The sequence below is a fragment of the Cervus elaphus genome, chromosome X, assembly GCF_910594005.1.
Source record: "Cervus elaphus chromosome X, mCerEla1.1, whole genome shotgun sequence".
NCBI classification, from domain to species: domain Eukaryota; kingdom Metazoa; phylum Chordata; class Mammalia; order Artiodactyla; family Cervidae; genus Cervus; species Cervus elaphus.
Genome location: NC_057848.1, coordinates 109,558,877 through 109,577,397, shown reverse-complemented (window position 1 = coordinate 109,577,397; position 18,521 = coordinate 109,558,877). Strand labels below are relative to the sequence as shown.

The following is an 18,521-nucleotide window of genomic DNA, read 5'->3' as shown; positions in this document are numbered from 1 at the left end:
AAGAGTCAGACATGATTTAGCAACTGAACAACAACACACAGCAAAGAGAAAAAAATCCAGTTCCACTTAAGAATGGCCTTGGTGATGCACTAAAAATGATCACATCCTGATCCTGGATTTAACATTCTGTGTGACAAAATAAGAGGTAAGGAAAAAGTGTTTCTGTTATAAACTATGCTATATTGGTTGTCTTGAGGAAAAGCTCATCTGTGATTAAGCTGTGACTTAACTAGCCACTTTTCATGGAATACCATTTTTGTGTGAAAGACTAACTAATGGAGAAACCATGATTAAATACTTGGATGTTTGGCAGATGTGCTGTGCTTAGTAGCTCAGTCGTGTCTGATTCTTTGTGACCCCATCAGGCTCCTCTTTCCATGGGGATTCTCCAGGCAAGAATACTGGACTGGGTTGCCATGCCGTCCTCCAGGGGATTTTCCTAATCCAGGGGTCGAACCCAGGTCTCCCACAGGTTTGGCAGATACTTTCTCAAAAAATGAAGTGAGGTGGGAGGGGCGTTCAGGATGGGGAACACATGTAAATCCATGGCTGATTCATGTCACTGTATGGCAAGAACTACTACAATACTGTAAAGTAATTAGCCTCCAACTAATAAAAATAAATGAAAAAAAGTTTTAAAAAATGAAGTGAGCCTACCACTTTAGGTTAAATATTAGAAATGACACTGTTGCTAAGGACAATAGATATGTTTTTAAAAGAAATTCAGAATTCTGAACATCTTCATTCTGCTACTATAAGATTGACAGTTTCCTAAAACTTCAGCTTTGTTCCAATGAGATTAGCATTAATATCAGTTAATGTGATTTCTGATACTACATAAAATTTTTCAATATTTGTAATATTTGTATAACTTACTGAACTGATATTTTCCAAATAATCAATATGAATAAGATTGGTCAAATATTTCTTCAAAGTAGAAGATGACCAATGAATTTTAATGTAATACATCAAAATTTCATTGATAGGTTTTCAGATTCCATACAGCATTCCTTTAAGAAACTGCCATTTGTAGAGTTTTTGTTTAGTTTCAAAGAAGACTATCCATAATGATCTGTAAAGGTTATTAAAATACTCCTCCCTTTTCCATCTACAGATCTATGTGATGCTAGATTTTTCTCCATATACTTTAACAAAAATAATGTCAAAACACATTGAATTTAGAAGCATGTATAAGAAGTCAGCTGTCACCTGTTTTATGTTATAGAGATGTGCAAAAATGTATAGCATTGAGATTCTTCTCATGAAGTTTCTTCTTTTGGAAGATACAGTTTTTCAAAACTCACAACATGTTTTTTTGTGCTAATATGCACAGGAATCATTATTTTTATTTTAAATGAATAAACACTTTAAAATTTAAAATATATAGTTGACAGTTTAAGGAATATAAAGCAATGTATCATGGTATTTATAACATATGCAAAAGTAAAATATATGACTACAATAGCACATGGAAGGAAAAGGGAAAAATGGAAGAATACTGTCACAGGATGGTAGAGTATGATAAGTTGAAAATGCATACTGTAAACCCCAGAGCAACCACAAAAAATTAAAACAAAGAGTTATAGCTAATAAGCAAATAAAGAAGATAAATGGAATCCTAAAAAATACATTTAATTCAAAAGAAAGCAAAATAGAAAACAAGAAATAAAGAACAGAGGGGACTAAAAGAAAACAAATAGAAAGACAGACTTAAACCTGAACATGTAAATAATTAATTTAAAGATAAGTTGTCTAGGCACTCCAACTAAAAGGCAGAGACTGTCAAGCTGGACAAGAAAATCATGACCCAACTATATGCTGTTTATAAGAAATCCACTGTGAATATAAAGACAAAATAGATCAAAAGCAGGACAGAAAAAGATATACCATACAGACAATCATAATGAAGCATGACAATATTAAAATCAGACAATGTAGACTTTAGAACAAGGAATATTACCAAAAATAAAGAGGGTTATTTCATAATAGTAAAGGGGTCAATTTGTTAAGAAGATATAACAACCCTAAGTATATATACATCTAATAACAAAGCTTCAAAAATAGATAAAGCCAAAAGAGACACAACTAAAAAGAAAAAAAAAAAACAGCAAAATCCAAAAACATGGTTGAGATTTCAGCTCTCTCAGTAATTGACAGAACATGCAGACGAAAAATCAGTAGGGATATAGAAGACAACACTCTCAACCAATCTGACCTACTTGATAATGATAGAAAATGCTATCCAGCAACATCAAAATACACATTCATCACAAACTGCATGACACATTCACCAATATAGATCATATGCTGGACGTAAAACAAACTGCAATAAATATAAAAGAATTGCAATTATGTAAAGTATGTCCTTTAAGCAGAACAACGTTAAAGTTAATATAACAATATCTGGAAAGTCCTCAAATATTGGAAATTAATTTTAAAAAATAGACATAAATAACCCATCAGTCAAAGAAGAAAATTAGAAACTATTTTGAACCAAATGAAGAGATTATATCAAAATTTGTGGGATGCAGCTAAAACAGTGCTTAGATGTAAACTTGCAGCATAAAATACTTATATTAAGAAAGAAAAAAGGCTTAAAATCAATGAACTAAGCTTCTACTGTAAGAAACTAGAAAAAGAACTAAAAAGCAATACAAATAAATATTAATAGAAGGAAGGACATGACAAAGATATGAGCAGAACTAATGAAATATTAAAGAGAAAAATAAAGTCAATGAAATTAAAAGTTTGTTCTTTTAAGAAAATACACTTCAGTAAAGCTATTAAACCGCTAGCTAAAATGATCAAGAAAAATGGGGAAAAAATGAACAATGCTAGGAATGAAAGAAGGGACATCACTATAGCTCTTATAGATTTAAAAGAACAATAAAAGACAATCATGAGTGAATAAGCAAATTCCTTGAAGATCAATTATCAAAACAAGAAGAAATAGAAAATCTGACTAGCCATATAACTATTAAAGAAATAAAATTCATAATTAAAAACTTTCCCACAAATAAAACTCTAGGTTCGAATGTTTTCACTGATAAATTCTATCAAACTTTTAAGTAAGACATAGTATCAATTTTATATAAATTCAGAAAACAGAGGACTTGGGGATACTTCTCATGTCATTTAATAAAATCAGCATGGCCCTGATATCAAAAACAGACAAAGACATTACAACAGCAACAACAACAAAAAACAGATCAACATTCCTTGTCAACACAGACCAAAAATCCTTGACAAAACTTCAACAAATTGAATTCAGCAATATATAAAAAGGATAATATACTATGACAAATTAGAGTTTATCCAAGGAATGCTAGGTTAGTTTAACATTAAAGAAAGCAACAATTAATGCAATTTAGTGTGTTAACAGACTAAGAGGACACCATATGACCATTTCAATAGATGAAGAAAAAGCACCTGACAAAAACCAACACTCATTTATGAGAAAAATTCTCAGTTAATTAGGAATAGAAGGGAACTTTCTCAATCTAATAGAAAATATTAAAAAAAATCCCTACCACTAACTTCACACTTCATAGTGAAAGATTAAGTGCTTTCCCCAAACAATCAGGAACAAGACAAAGATGTTCATTCTCACCATTCTATTCAACATTTCCTTGGAGGTCCCAACCAGTGTAATAAAGCAAGATAAAGAAATAAAAGGCATGAAGATTGTAAAGGAATAGGTAAAAGTCTCTCTAGTCACAGATGACATGTTTGTATACATGGAACATGCAAAGGAATCTACAAAAAATACTAGAGCTAATGTTTCAGCAATGTTACATTATTCAAGATAAATATAAAAAATCAATTGTATTTGTATTTCTATATACTAGCAACAAATAATTGGAAATTGAAATAAAAATATCATTTATAGCAACATCAAAGTCACAAAATACTTAGGAATAAATTTAACAAAATTCGTGTAAGATCTGTTCACTGAAAAGTATAAATTAAAATTTGAAATTAAAGACTTAGGTAAGTGGAAATAGCAAATCCATGGGTTGAAAGAGTAAATATTGTTAAGATATTATGTCTCCTCAAATCAATCTGTGGATTCAGTGCAACCTGTAGATTGCAATGCAAGACTATTTTATATTAGTAACATATACTTTTATACAAATCAACTTAATTCTTTTCAGTAACTGTATGTATTCCTTGAGTCACGCCTCATATGGTTGAGGTGTAACTCATCTAACCAGTCCATCAAAAAAAGTTTGCTCAAATAAGTTTTTTTGAATTTTCCAAGACTAGATTTATGGCCCAGGATGTGATCTATTCTGGAGAAGGTTCCGTGTGCACTTGAGAAAAAGGTGAAGTTGCTTGTTTTGGGGTGAAATGTCCTATAGATATCAATTAGGTCTAGCTGGTCCATTGTGTCATTTAAAGTTTGTGTTTCCTTGTTAATTTTCTGTTTAGTTGATCTATCCATTGTTGTGAGTGGGGTATTAAAGTCTCCCACTATTATTGTGTTACTATTAATTTCCTCTTTCATACTCGTTAGTGTTTGTCGTACATATTGCGGTGCTCCTATGTTGGGTGCATATATATTTATAATTGTTATATCTTCTTCTTGGATTGATCCTTTGATCATTATGTAGTGTCCTTCTTTGTCTCTTTTCACAGCTTTTATTTGAAAGTCTATTTTATCTGATATGAGTATTGCGACTCCTGCTTTCTTTTGGTCTCCATTTGCATGAAATATTTTTTTCCAGCCCTTCACTTTTAGTCTGTATGTGTCTCTTGTTTTGAGGTGGGTCTCTTGTAGACAGCATATATGGGGGTCTTGTTTTTGTATCCATTCAGCCAATCTTTGTCTTTTGGTTGGGGCATTCAACCCATTTACATTTAAGGTAATTATTGATAGGTGTGGTCCCGTTGCCATTTACTTTGTTGTTTTGGGTTCACGTTTATACAACCTTTCTGCATTTCCTGTCTAGAGAAGATCCTTTAGCATTTGTTGAAGAGCTGGTTTGGTGGTGCTGAATTCTCTCAGCTTTTGCTTATCTGTAAAGCTTTTGAGTTCTCCTTCATATCTGAATGAGATCCTTGCTGGATACAGTAATCTAGGTTGTAGGTTATTCTCTTTCATTACTTTCAGTACGTCCTGCCATTCCCTTCTGGCCTGGAGGGTTTCTATTGATAGGTCAGCTGTTATCCTTATGGGAATCCCTTTGTGTGTATTTTTTGTTCACTAAATTTTGTTCATAAATCTGCCTTATGATTCAAGTATGTAAACATACCTGATATATATATATATGTGTGAATATAACTGTCTATAATATAACTGTGTTAATCTGGCCTAGATCATAGGATCCAAATTCTATTACTGGCTTACACAACATTCTTATATATAATAGTCCATAAACCTTATTACATGTACTGGGTGATTTGCTAAATTAGCCATGAACTGGTCTTTTTATGGGATCCCATGTCATCTTTGGGCTTTCTCTATGGTAGAAATACTTGGGCCAGTCATATGGGCAGGGTCCATTCCTCTCATTTTTTCCCAGCTGGGCTCAACTCTTCTTCCAGCTGGGATTGCCTCTTTATTCCATGCCTGGCTGGCCAACCTGGCACTGCAATTCTTGGGCTGGAGCTAGTTCCTTGACCAGTGACTTTGGGCATGACTGGTATCTCATGAGGGTTATGACTGAAATTTCACTGCTAATCACTTCTCATATGTACCTTCCTGACTCTCTTCATTGGTGATCTAGTGTTTTCCCATAGATACATCTATTTCCTACTGGGATATCTGGTACTTCCTGCAAAATGGGTAGGTGCTACTAGGGTTAAATAGTTACCAGAAAAAGGCTAGATTATGCTTCCAATTCTTCCATCTTAAAAATATGTTTTCCAGTATGGATGTTCAGACACTTATTATTCAAACACTCATTGATTCAATTGTTCATTCAATGAATACCAACTTGCTGGGTGTTAACACTCTTGTGAGCACTGAAAGGGAATGCAGACAACCAAAACCACAGATGACCAAATGAATGGTACAGATTTGAGTGTTATAGGAGTATCCTTGAACCTCTTAACAAGTTTGACTTTTTTAGCTCTGTCCCTTTTGCAATCTATCTTCCATACTCTACCAAGTAAATTTTCTAAAAACTGAGGCTCATCTCTTTTCACAGGGAAAAAAAAAAAGTGTAAGCTCTTTAGTGCATCATTCAAGGCTCCTCAAAATCTGGCTCCAATTTCCATTCAAGCCTTAAGCATTCCCACTCTCTCTGATAAGCCCTGTGTTCTACTACTATATCAAACTTCTCCCTGGTCCCATGAAGCACTAGGTCCTTTCCAATTTCTATTCCTTCTGCTCAGAATGCCTTTCCATCTTCTTCACCTGGCAAACTCCCAATCAACCTTCAATATTCAGCTAAAAGTCTTGGTGAAACATTTCCTCTATGCTCCTCATCTGTTCTGGGTTGAACACATTGTTCTGTTCTCTCTATTAGATGATGAGAGTTTTGAGGACATTGAGTTTATCTTCTTAATCTTTGTAGTCCTGAATCCAGGTTTGAATAGGGCCTGGCAAGTAGTTTGGGCCCAATGAATTTTTGGTAAATGAATGAATGAACAAATGTACATGAAATAAAAGCTCAAAGGGCCTTGGTATATTTAGGTAAGGGTTTTTTAAAAGCATAGAACTTTAAGCTGGACTGAAGAAGACCGTGCAGAGGTAGGAAAAGGGCATCTGGAGGAGGAGGATTATTATCCTAGGAGACAGAAGAACAAAAGCCTGAGACTGAGAGGGAAGACACTGAGGGTGTTAGCCAGCAGACTGCAGCTGCCTGCTGCACTGTCCTGACCTTTTCACTGATTAGATTTCTCAATTACATTTTCAGCTCATGGAAGGCAGGGTATTTTGTTCACTCCTTTGTATCCCCTTTATATTTGATGCACATCTCCATAGCCATTGTTCCTACAGTCTTGTGGTTCTTATTTTGTCTTGTAATATAATTATTTGTATATTTACATATCTCCCCAGTACTCATACTCCCCTTTATCTCAGGCTGTTTGAGATAGGGGATGAGGTCTTAGTGTCTTTGTATCTCTCAAGACACCTAGCATAGTGCCTGGAACACAACGGGTGGTCAGTAAATGATTTTTTGAACTACCATTTGTTGATCTGATTATAGAGGACTGCAAGGATATTTGTGTGCAACTATGTATTGTGGCACAAAACTTACATATGCCTTTACACTGTGTGGGCTTTTTTGGGGCAATTTTCATTAAAATGTTATCTCATTGTACCTGGAAGACTGTCATTTCAATTTTCTTCTTTGTTCCCTTTTGGATGACTCACATCTCTTATACCAGAAGGATATGACAGAAGGGATTTGAAAGAGTTTGGACAAATTTATGAATGATAGTCATAAATGTCTGGATATAAGAAGTTGTTAGGAGCATACAAACAGGAAGGAGAAAACTAGCATTTCAAAAATGCCTATTTTGAGCCAAGAACTGTGTTAAGCACTTGATATACATTATATCTCATTTTATCTGGCAGACTATATCAGTATAAAGATAGGACATGTCTATCTAGAAGGCCAAGTCCACTTTCAGCCAGGTACCTCCTAGGTACCAGAGGCAGTATTCATCTTCAGTAAAATTTTATCAACCTTTTAAGATAGGTGAATCCATAGATTTGCATTTTTTCCTGGGAACAGGACACTCATTCTCAATTCAGGCTTCTACAGCTTAAAACTTCTTTTTCTTGACATAACCTGATCATTTTTTAAAGTCTCAGTGCTTTAAATTACAATGCAATCTGAGATATTCCTACAGCAATAACAGAGATTATACTTGTTCACAAATGTAATTTGTTCACTTACCTTTATACTTCATAAAGCTTCCAAATACAGAATAAAGGTAAGTCAAGTAAAGAAAAGAGACTTCCATTAACCCTGACACCAGTAAATTGTCTCAATTTATAGTGTGCCTTTTATTTGTATTCTAGACACATTGAGTGGTTTTTCTGAGATACATATTGTACCTCATCTATGGTTAGAAGAAAATTGGGAGGAAATTAGTTTAACTTATTTCTAATTTTTAAAAAAAATTATAGTAACTGAAAAAGCACAATGCTCCCAAGTATACAGCTTCTGCATTGAGCAGGAATCAAAATGTTATAACCCAAGTACCATCTAGACTCCTTGGGTGATGCCTTGAGAAGGTGGGGTGGCAGCTATTGATTCATTATTATAAGTCAGAGTCTAAAGCCTACAGCTACACATACTGATCTGTGATAACATGCTTCTCACCAGGTGATGGAGTGGGTGGGAAGTAAAGGGGTAGACTTTCAGATAAAGGGATCAGCATACGCACAGTTCTCAGAGAACTTTGTATTACATCTCTTTTGAGAAAACTAGAACAGACATCTGTGCTTGGAAAACATAAAGTCCATCTCATATGACTAAAGAAAATGGCAAAAGTTCAAATGACATGTTTCATATTTTGGATGGTTCTGCCCCAAATTTTGTGTGTCACTAATTGTCGAAAAAATACCAGACCTGTCTTGGAGTGGTTATGTGTTCTTGTTTTTTTTTTTTTTTTAATTTTACATCAGCCAAAGTAAAGTGAGAGATCAGGACTACCACGAAAGAACAGAGGTGCAACATACTGCCTATAGGACATTTTAAAGATAGAGGAGAACCCAGTTTCTATATTTAAAAAAATTACCTCTTCTGTTTTGAGACTAGGGGATGAAAATAAACATATTCCAAAGATTTCTTTGTATGAACAGGTGACCCCTTCCCACAGTCTCTGTAATTAATTGAGAAATTAAAGTTGGTTGGCCTTTGAGATCTCTTATAAAAAAAAAGGCAGAAGGTCTTGGATATTTTGGAACAAGAGCCCACTATTCTGCCAAGACAGTGTGTTATTGTTATTGGAGTGTCTCTCAACAAAACAGTATTGAGTGGTGAGGACGTGATTTTGATTAGGTGGAATGACTCAGCTCTTCCCCTTAAAGAAGAGAGGACTGTCAGAGCCTTACTTACCTCATGATCTGGGATCTCAGAGGATAGTGTTTTCCCTAGGATGACCCCGGTCAAGTATGTCCAGCATCGAGCCGTGTTGGCAAGGTTATAGCCTCCTGTCTCCATCAAGAATTGTGAAGTTAGGAAAGAATAGTCACAAAACAGCAGGAGAGGGAAGGGGGGTAAGGAAGGAGAGAAAATGTTTTAATAAAAGGGCTAAAAAGATAATTCTAACTTGCAAAATTGTACCTATGCATCTTTAATGATATTTTTGAACCACTTAGTAGGCAGACTTAAGCGAACCAATCAGATCATGCAGTGTGGAACTGGGAAGTCCAAAGCCTACAAAGATCAAAAGACTCTCATCTCTGAATGAATATGCTCCAGAGGACTCCAAGCTCCTCAATTCCACCAAGAAACCTGTATCTTTTGAGATGACCTACTCAAAGTAAAGGTTTCTGTGATGAATTTTGTAACAATTCTATAAAATGACTGCTAGATGTGATTTGTATATTAAACCTATTGGCAGATACAGCCCTGGAAACCTCCAGGAAAGAGAAAAAGAAAATGCTGACAGAAATAGACTTCCTTCTTTTCATATCAGCATTCCTTTTCTCCACAAAACACAGGCATAGTGGCAGAGATCAAAGAGAATAAGATGAGGAAGGGAACTATTGATTGATGCTCTGACCCACCTCGTCAGGTCCTGTCACAGTCACCCAGCAGCCATATTATATTGGCTAATAATCAGCATATTTTTGTGCTGAATAGATGTGTTCTGCCATGCAAGGGCTAGAACATTGGCCTTTAGCTAAATTCCAAGAGTGTAAGGATAAAATGGAACAATTTCCTAACCTCAGAGGAGTCTGAGGGAAATACAATCTGGTCTATTTTAGGTAGGGTGACCATATCATTTATCACCCACAATAGTACATTTTTAAGAGTAAAAAGGGACACTATTAATACTTTTACTGGAATAACATGTAAAAATTGAGATATGGCCACCCTTTTCTTAAGCCTTTCTATTCCGTGTAAGGTCAGGGATGCTGGGGCTTCTGCAATGTATCTTTTTGGCTTTATTGGAGTCCACTGAAGTTTGGGGATGTGGCCCTCTCTGCCAATTGTCTATGTGTTATTGGGGGTTGAGAATTTAAGTGAAATAATACCAGTATTCCTTTAAACACTGCCAACATGGAAAATCTGAATTTATCAGATCAGCTTATTGGGTATGATTATTTGATTTCAAAAGGAATCCCCATAGGTTTTAGGTAGCAAGTTCTCTCTGGCATACAATATAATTTGCAAGAATTCCCACTTATGCACTGGTATTTTCAGGAATACACATATTGCATAAGAAGGGTTATATATTCTAAAGCCAAGACTTGGGGCTGAGAAAGCAAAGAGGCTTTGAAAGTTCTAAAGTAAAGGCTGTAACCTCAAACAAAAGTTGAATTCACACAGATGTATGTAGTGGAAAGAGCTTTTTTTCTTCCCTCTGGCCCTACCTGTATCATAATCACTGTCTTTAGTGCTGTCAAGGAAAGTAATATGTCCATAGTACTTATCAATTTTATCTTTTCCCTGAGTTGAAGTTAATACATTTCTTGCCAGCTTTTCAGAAAGAGGTTGTCTCTTGTAAGCACCTTTAATTTCAATCCCTCTAGGGTTTGAAGCTGCCAAAGGACCATGCTTGGGTATTTATGTTAAATTCTCACTCATTTTCATAAGGCCTCCCCACAGTCTCCTTTAATTTGGTTTTTACAACAGGTTGACAAACAGCAAACTATTAGCACTTCCATAATACATACACTTTAAGCTCAATCTGCTTGACCATGTTATTTGAACACACTATTCATTTAACAAAATAAAGATTGTGCCAGATAGAAGATTCCAAGCAAAGCATCATCAAAGGTAGTTCAGGTTGTGAAAGGTCCTTTTCACAAGTGTGTAAATGCTTCTATTGAATAGACCCAGCTTTCTGTTGGTTAAATACTATAAAATATAAGAATACTCTGAAGGCAAGAATGCCCAAGAGATGCTTTAGATCTCTCAATTTTGCTTTATTGTAACAAATCCATGCTTTTTTAGTGGGGAAGAAGTTGTTCTTGAATTCAGCTTAGATATTCAATTAATTCATGTGTTTATTACTTGTATGTGAGTAGGGTTAGAATTTTAGTGGTATGTTTCCAAAAGATTAGAACTGGGAATCAAAGGTGATCCTGAGAGAAGATGGATCAAAGTCCACTGGGCTCAACATCCTCTTTTTAAAATAAGATTTGATGTCACCTTTATTCAAAGCACCTTTGCTTCAGGAATGGAAACTTAGACTTCAGAGTGTCAAGGAGTCAATGCACATGCCAGGCTGAAGAAAAATGTGTCAAGAGTACTTCCTTATGCTGAACCATGAAGGTGGCAGAATTCATTGACTCAGGCTTGTGGACCACGGCAGCCTGGTATTATCCAATCTAACAAAGCCAAGTTTTCCTTAGTGTCAATGGACAAAACTTGACAGAAGGTCAACAAATTCTCCTGGTGACCTTTCTTTGTACTTACCTCCTCCCAAGATGAGTGTTGCCAACTCCCACTGAAGGATGTACTTAAGACATTTGCCAATTCCCACTGGAGTCATGTTAAAGGAGCACATGGGATCCCCAGCTATTGTATCAGCTCCCAGCTGTAAGACCACTGCTTTGGGATTAAAGGCTATGTACACTTCCTTTAGTACACTGTGGAAAAGAAAAAGTAAATAAAATGTCAGAAAAAGATAAGTCTGTTTGGTCTAAGGTTGGTCGTGAGGGTAGTTGGAGGTATAGCTGAATCAGCAAATAGTGAAAGGAAAAAACCCAACTTGTCAACTCATCAAACTTTCCATCTAAAAGGGGTAAATCAGACTTTATGTAAAATATGCCTCGATAAACCTGACATACTAAAAATTTCCCCCCCCACTTTCATCCTCACCAAGGACCAAATTTACTTTTCTATTTTAGAACTCAAATTTCCTTTAAATATCCATCTTAATTTAATTCAACAGCCATAGGACATACTGCACACCTTTACATTATTTTCAATCTGTGAAAATAGGACAATATACTGAATGAATGATTATTTCTGATAACTTAAGATTTTAAAATACTTGGAGTTTATCACCTACTTATCAATGAGGGCTGGTGAGGAGAATTAAACTCTTTTTGAAAGCATAGATGTTATCAGCTTACTTTTTATTAGGCTAAAGGACTTCTGGGTTATGAAATACAACCCCCCCTCCTCCAATTTGTATGTAACCAGGGTATTATAGGGAAGGAAACTGCAGCAATTGAGCCAAAACTATAAATCTGAAAGCACTCCAAAGAACAAAGTGTAGTGGGTAATAATGAACATAATTTTGGGTAGAATCATTCAATGCTACCAAATCAACCTAACAGCTTTTTTGTTTTTTTTTTTTTTGACAGAAGCCTTAGAGATGAAAAGGAAGTTATCACTGTGACAGATGACCTTAGTCAGGCTTCTAGCATTATCATTAATTGAATGTTGACAATGCCCAGAATGCATTCCTAGGAGTTATAAGGTCCCTGTTCTCAAGGGGCTTACAATCTAGCTCCTAGACAAATGCCAGTCCTCGAGGGCTTGAGTAACTCTTACAGAGACATACAAACAAGTGCAAATTAACATACTTCAGAGTTGAGAAAATGCAGAGTCAAAAAGTGATAAAAATGTTGCAGTTAATGACCCCTTCATAATCAACATGTCAAATTATACCAGTGGAGTAAAAACAGAAAAATTCCAGATTCTTCTGAAACTGCAAAAAGAATGCAGGGATATGAAATGCTGTCCTCCAAAATTCATATGTAACCAGGGCACTGAAAACTATTGAAAACTGCTCAGCTACAGAGGCATTCTTTGACTCAAAAGACCAGTTTGTTTTGATTTCTCATCTATGTAGACAAATATTCAGTGATTGTGGAGATTATAAGAATATTATAAAATTTATGACATATGATCCTTAATACAGAAATACTCGGGCCTATTCTCTCTTTCATGTGCTTATCTCCTGAGTGCAGAGGGAAGATAAGCCACCTGAATAGTTAGCCAACATTTGTTGAGCAGCTATACATACAGAGCACCCTATTAGCTGCTGCCAGGAGACACAGAGGAAGGCGTGATTTCTGTTTTAAAGGGGTTTATAGCTTGATGGGGAGGATGGGGAGGCAAGCAAGACTAATGTTTTTTTTTTCATTTTCATGCATTCCCTCATTTTGCACACATTTACTGAGTGCCCTCTGTGTATCTAGTATGTAACTGTACCAGATGCTGCAGGAAAAGAAAAAGATGAATATGACACAGTTCTTATCTTCATGTAGCTCAGAGCAGAGGGGAGGACTTGGACTATGTTAATAAATAATTAAAACATGATGAAAAAAGAAGTATCAGAGATGGCACAGAGGAGGAGGTAGTGTAACTCTTGTGAGGTCTTACAAGAGGAGAAGATGTACAATGAACCACCTATCAAAATGGCTAAAATGAAAAACAGTGAAAATATCTATTGCTGGTGAGGATGTGGAGAAACTCGATCACACATACCTTTTGGGTGGGAATGTAAAACAGTATAGCCACTCTGGAAAATAGTTTAGCAGTTCCGTCAAAACTAAAAATGGACTTGTGGACTTCCCTGGTGGTGCAGTGGATAAGAATCTGCCTGCCAATGCAGGGGACATGGGTTTGATCTCTGGTCCAGGAATGAGAAGATGTCACATGCTGCAGAGCAACTAAGTCTGCAAACTGCAACTATTGAGTCTGTGTGTCACAACTGCTGAAGCCCAAGTGCCCTAGAGCTGCACACTGCAACTACTGAGCCTGCGGTCTGCAACAAGAGAACCCGATGAGAAGCCCATGCACCATAGAGAAGAGTAGCCTCTGCTCACCGCAATTGAACAAAGCCTGCATGCAGCAATGGAGTGTAACAAAAGATAAAGAAAGCAATACAAACATAAAATGCCCTTGCCATACAATCTAAAAATTGCACTCTTGGGCATTTATTCTAGAGAAATTAAGACTTATTTTCATATAAGAATTTGTACCTGAATGTTCATAGCAGCTTTATTTTTAACGACCCAAACTAGAAACAACTCAAATGTACTTCAGCCAGTGAATGGTGAAACAAATTGTGGTATACTCACAGCACTGGAATATTGTTAATCAACAAAAAGAAATTCTTGACATGTACAAAAAACATGGATGGATCTCAAGGGAATGATGCTTGGTGAATAAGACCAATCTCAAAATCTGTATAGCATGATTCCACTTATTTATCATTGGTGAAACAACAATTAGAGAGATGAAGAGATTAGTGATTGCTAGGAGTTAGGAATGAATGTGACTATAAAAGGGTAGCATGAGAGCCTTGTGGTGATGGTACAGTTCTATACCTTGATTGTGCTAGTGGTTGTGGTTATGCAAAGCTACACGTGATAAAATCCCGGAGAGCTACACACACACACACACGTGCATGTATAACTGGTTAAGACTGAATATGCTGTATAGATTGTACCAATGTCAACTTCTTGATTTTGATGTTATACTATAATTGTGCAAGATGGCAACATTGGAGGAGGCAGGAGGAAGAGTGCATGGGACTCGTCTATACATTTCGTTACAACTTCCTATGAATCTATGATTATCTTGAAATAAGTAAAAAAAAAAAAAGTCTAGGAAATATTTACTGGCACATGGGGTGAAGGTAGGGGAAGGAAGCAGCGAGGGTTGTGGGGATTATGGGTAAGGGACTAGGCTTAGAGGAAGAACTGCACACACCAGAGCATGAAGGCTTGGAACAGGAAGTGGTGGAAGTGAGGCTGGTAAGGTAAACATGATTTAGGGCACAAAGGCCCAGATAGACCAGGCAGGCTAATGTTTGGATTTTTACTTAGAGGCTATGAAATGTCTCTAAATTGTACCAATATTTTTCTTAGATCAGTCTCCCAAGGCAATAGAAATAAAAGCAAAAATAAACAAATGGAACTGAGTCAAACTTATAAGCTTTTGCATAGCAAAGGAATCCATAAGCAAAACAAAGACAACCTACAGAATAGGAGAAAATATTTGCAATTTATGGACTGACAAGGGCTTAATTTTCAAAATACACAAATAGCTCATACAATTCAATAATGACAACAAAAAATCAACCCAATCAAAAAATAGGCAGAAGACCCAAATACACATTTTTCCAAAGATATACAGATAGCCAATAGGCATGTAAAAAGATGCTCAGCAAATATTGTAAAGTAATTAGCCTCCAACTAATAAAAATAAATGGAAAAAAAAAGATGCTCAGCATCACTAATTATAAGATAAACACAAATCAAAACTATCTCATGCTGGTCAGAATGGCCATAATTAAAAAGTCTACAAATTTAAAAAAAGTCTACAAATAACAAATGCTGGAGAGGGTGTGGAGAAAAGGGAACTCTCCTACTTTGTTGGTGGGAATGTAAACTGGTGCAGCCACTATGGAAAACAATATGAATATTCCTTAAAAAACTGAAAACAGAGCTACCTTATAATCTAGCAATACCACTTCTGGGCATATATCCAGAGAAAACTCTATTTCAAAAAAATAAATGCACCCCAATGTTAACAGTAGCACTATTTGCAGTAGTCAAGACATAGAAGCAACCTAAATGCCCATTGACAGATGAATGGATAAAGAAAATATGGTATACTGTGTTTGTATACACACACACACACAAAGTGGAATACTACTTGCCCATAAAAAGAATGAAATCATGCCATTTGCAGCAACATGGATGGACCTAGAGATTATCATACTAAGTGAAGTAAGTCAGACAAAGACAAATACCATATAATATCAGTTATATGTGGAATCTAAAATATAACACAAATGAATTTAGTTACAAAATAGTCACAGACATAGAAAATAAACTTATGGTTACCAGTCTACGGCCATACCACCCTGAACGCGCCCGATCTCGTCTGATCTCGGAAGCTAAGCAGGGTCGGGCCTGGTTAGTACTTGGATGGGAAACTTATGGTTACCAAAGGGGGAAATGGGTGAGGGAAGGATAAATTAGGAGTTTGGGATTAGCAGACACACACAAATAAGTATATAACTGAATCACTTTGCTATACATCAGAAAGTAACTCAACATTGTAAATCACTATACTTCAATAAAAAAAGAATTCATTAAAAGGTATGAAATGTCTCAAACATTGTGTGTGCACATGCACACATGTGCCATATGCACAAGGCATGATTAAATTTACATTTTTAAAAGATCCTCTGATTATAGCGCAGGATAAAGTGAAGTTTATCAGGAGGTTTTTGCCACCATCCAAGTCAGTGGCAGGAAGGCTCAGAGGGAAGAGTTGGATTTGGGAGATAGTCCTATGGTAGAATCAATCAGGCAATACACACTGACACACAAGAAAAGCATATGAGTGTTGGTACCAGTCCTGAGTGTTTGGTACTAGGGGAGAGGAAAGGATAAAGGAAGGCAGGTGTTACTGGGAGAATTGTTTTAATAGCAGCCAGGAAGGGAAAATGAGAATTCTTTTTTAAATGAGTGCTCAGGGCTTTAGATGGGTAGAGAAAAAGGTAATTAGAAGCTTTGAAAAAGGTGGGGTATTTTGTACACAGTGTAAATGTCAAAGCGCTAGAAATGAGGACAGCTCACCTCATGTGAGAGGACTACATGGTGGACACTCAAATTGAAAACTGGAAGTTTTCCTTTGGTTTAATGCTCTAATGGGAAACACTGAGGAAGTCTGAGACCAGTACTGATGCTATTCAAAACTAATGCTTATTAGGAATTTTGATTTTTGCTGTTGCCTGCAAGGCCAAAGAGAGGAAGACTGGAGGTAAAGATGTTGGTAAAAAGGGTCTTAAAGCATTCTGGGCACAAGAGCAACAGGAAGCATAGTGAGGTAAATTTGGAAAAAATTGAAAGGGTTAGGTGACAGAGTGGTTATGGTGGGGGTCAAGGGAGAAAACACATGGCCCATTCTTCCAGAATTCACAGGGAACACAAGGACAGAAATTGGGTATATTCCTTATTTTTAACTTCCAAATTGAGTTTTCCTCCCTCTCATCAGTCTCTCCTCTTTTAAGGTCAATGTCATTTGCTTATACTAAGCAAATACTATCAACGTTCTTATCTACAGACCTATAATGTATTCTTTTCAACTTCCTTGAGGATTTTGGTATCTGGTTCACAATTTTTCTGTCTTTTCATTTCCTTGCTATCATTCTCTGCAGTTCAATATTCATTCACTCATTCAAATCTTGATTCAAGTACCTACTCTTCCCTATTCTGGGCACTAGAGATATAGAAACAAGCAAGACCCTACGAGTTCCTGGTCCAGTAAGGGAGGAAGACAGGAAAACAAATAACTATGATAAGTGCTACCTTAGTCATTCATTCATTCATTCATTCAAGAAATGTTAATAGAATGCTTATTTGCCACGCACTAGGTTGGGCAATGAGTTTACTGCATTGAACAAGAGAGATATGCTGCTTCCCCCTGTGACCCTCCTAGTTCGCTGACATTACAGTTTCTTCACCTTTTGAATAATAGTGATGTCCTTCTGCACTCTGTTTGACTTTTCCCTGGGCATAGTCATGCTTTGGAACATGATAAGGAAGCACTTGGAATTGCTTCACGTCTAAGACTCTGAACTACCTTTTCTGTGTACAATTTGCTATCCTTCCATGTTTCCTCCATTGAACTTACTCTTTATTCTCATTATAACTCCTGTGTCCTAGTCTTTCTTCTATTTTCAACATCCATCAGCCCACCTTTTGTCCTCACTCGTGCTTTACTAATTGTTTTGGAGAATATTATCTGTCATTTTAAACATACTTAATTCCCTAACATGTTTGTCATTTTAGCCTTATTAATCTTTAGCCTTTGGATAAATCACACTGTCAGAATTTTCAGCTCTGTTCTGCTGGAGAAAGCTGAGAAATCAAACCAGTTTCATCTTCTACAGCTGATGTTACAACTCCAACTTAACAAATTCCATAAACATTTATTGAGTGATTAACATGTGCCACTCCCTCTGTGCAGCTTGGCAACCATTTGCTTCACCTCCAATTGGTAAACAACTACATTTCTTGCAGCATCTAGTCTAATTTTTAAAAAATACAATTATACTGAAAGTAAATTCTTCATGCTAAAAAAATCAAACATAAAAGTCTATCAAATAAAAGGGGGAAAAATCTCCTTTTCCCCATCTTTACTCCCTCTCCAAAGGTAATTCCTGATTCATTACACATAGTTTCAATCAGCTCAGTCAAGGATCAGAAAAAGTTTGATATATATCTTTCCAGATCAAACTTTTTTTGCTTCATGCTTAAGTGAGCTAGTCAAAGCTATGTCTAATAAATGCCTTCTACCTCTTTTCTTTACCTGAAAATGTCTTCCCTCATATTCCTTCTCTTCCTTGAGGCTAATTTCACCAGTTGAGCACTAGATCCTATTTCCAGTTGCTCTAAGAGCCATGTATCA

The 18,521-nt window shown here is 36.1% G+C and overlaps 1 protein-coding gene across 3 annotated transcripts in view; it reads right to left on the bottom strand.

The window, feature by feature from the left end:
* The window catches only part of HDAC8 (histone deacetylase 8), a 252,719-nt gene that overhangs the window by 135,316 nt on the left and 98,882 nt on the right, over positions 1–18,521 (bottom strand). For all 3 annotated transcript variants that reach the window (XM_043895398.1, XM_043895396.1, XM_043895395.1), the window contains exons 8-9: positions 11,553–11,725; positions 9,021–9,115 (exon numbers count right to left, since the gene is read on the bottom strand). In XM_043895398.1, the coding sequence (XP_043751333.1) occupies positions 9,021–9,115; positions 11,553–11,725 (268 nt within the window). The remainder of the gene's footprint in view (positions 1–9,020; positions 9,116–11,552; positions 11,726–18,521) is intronic.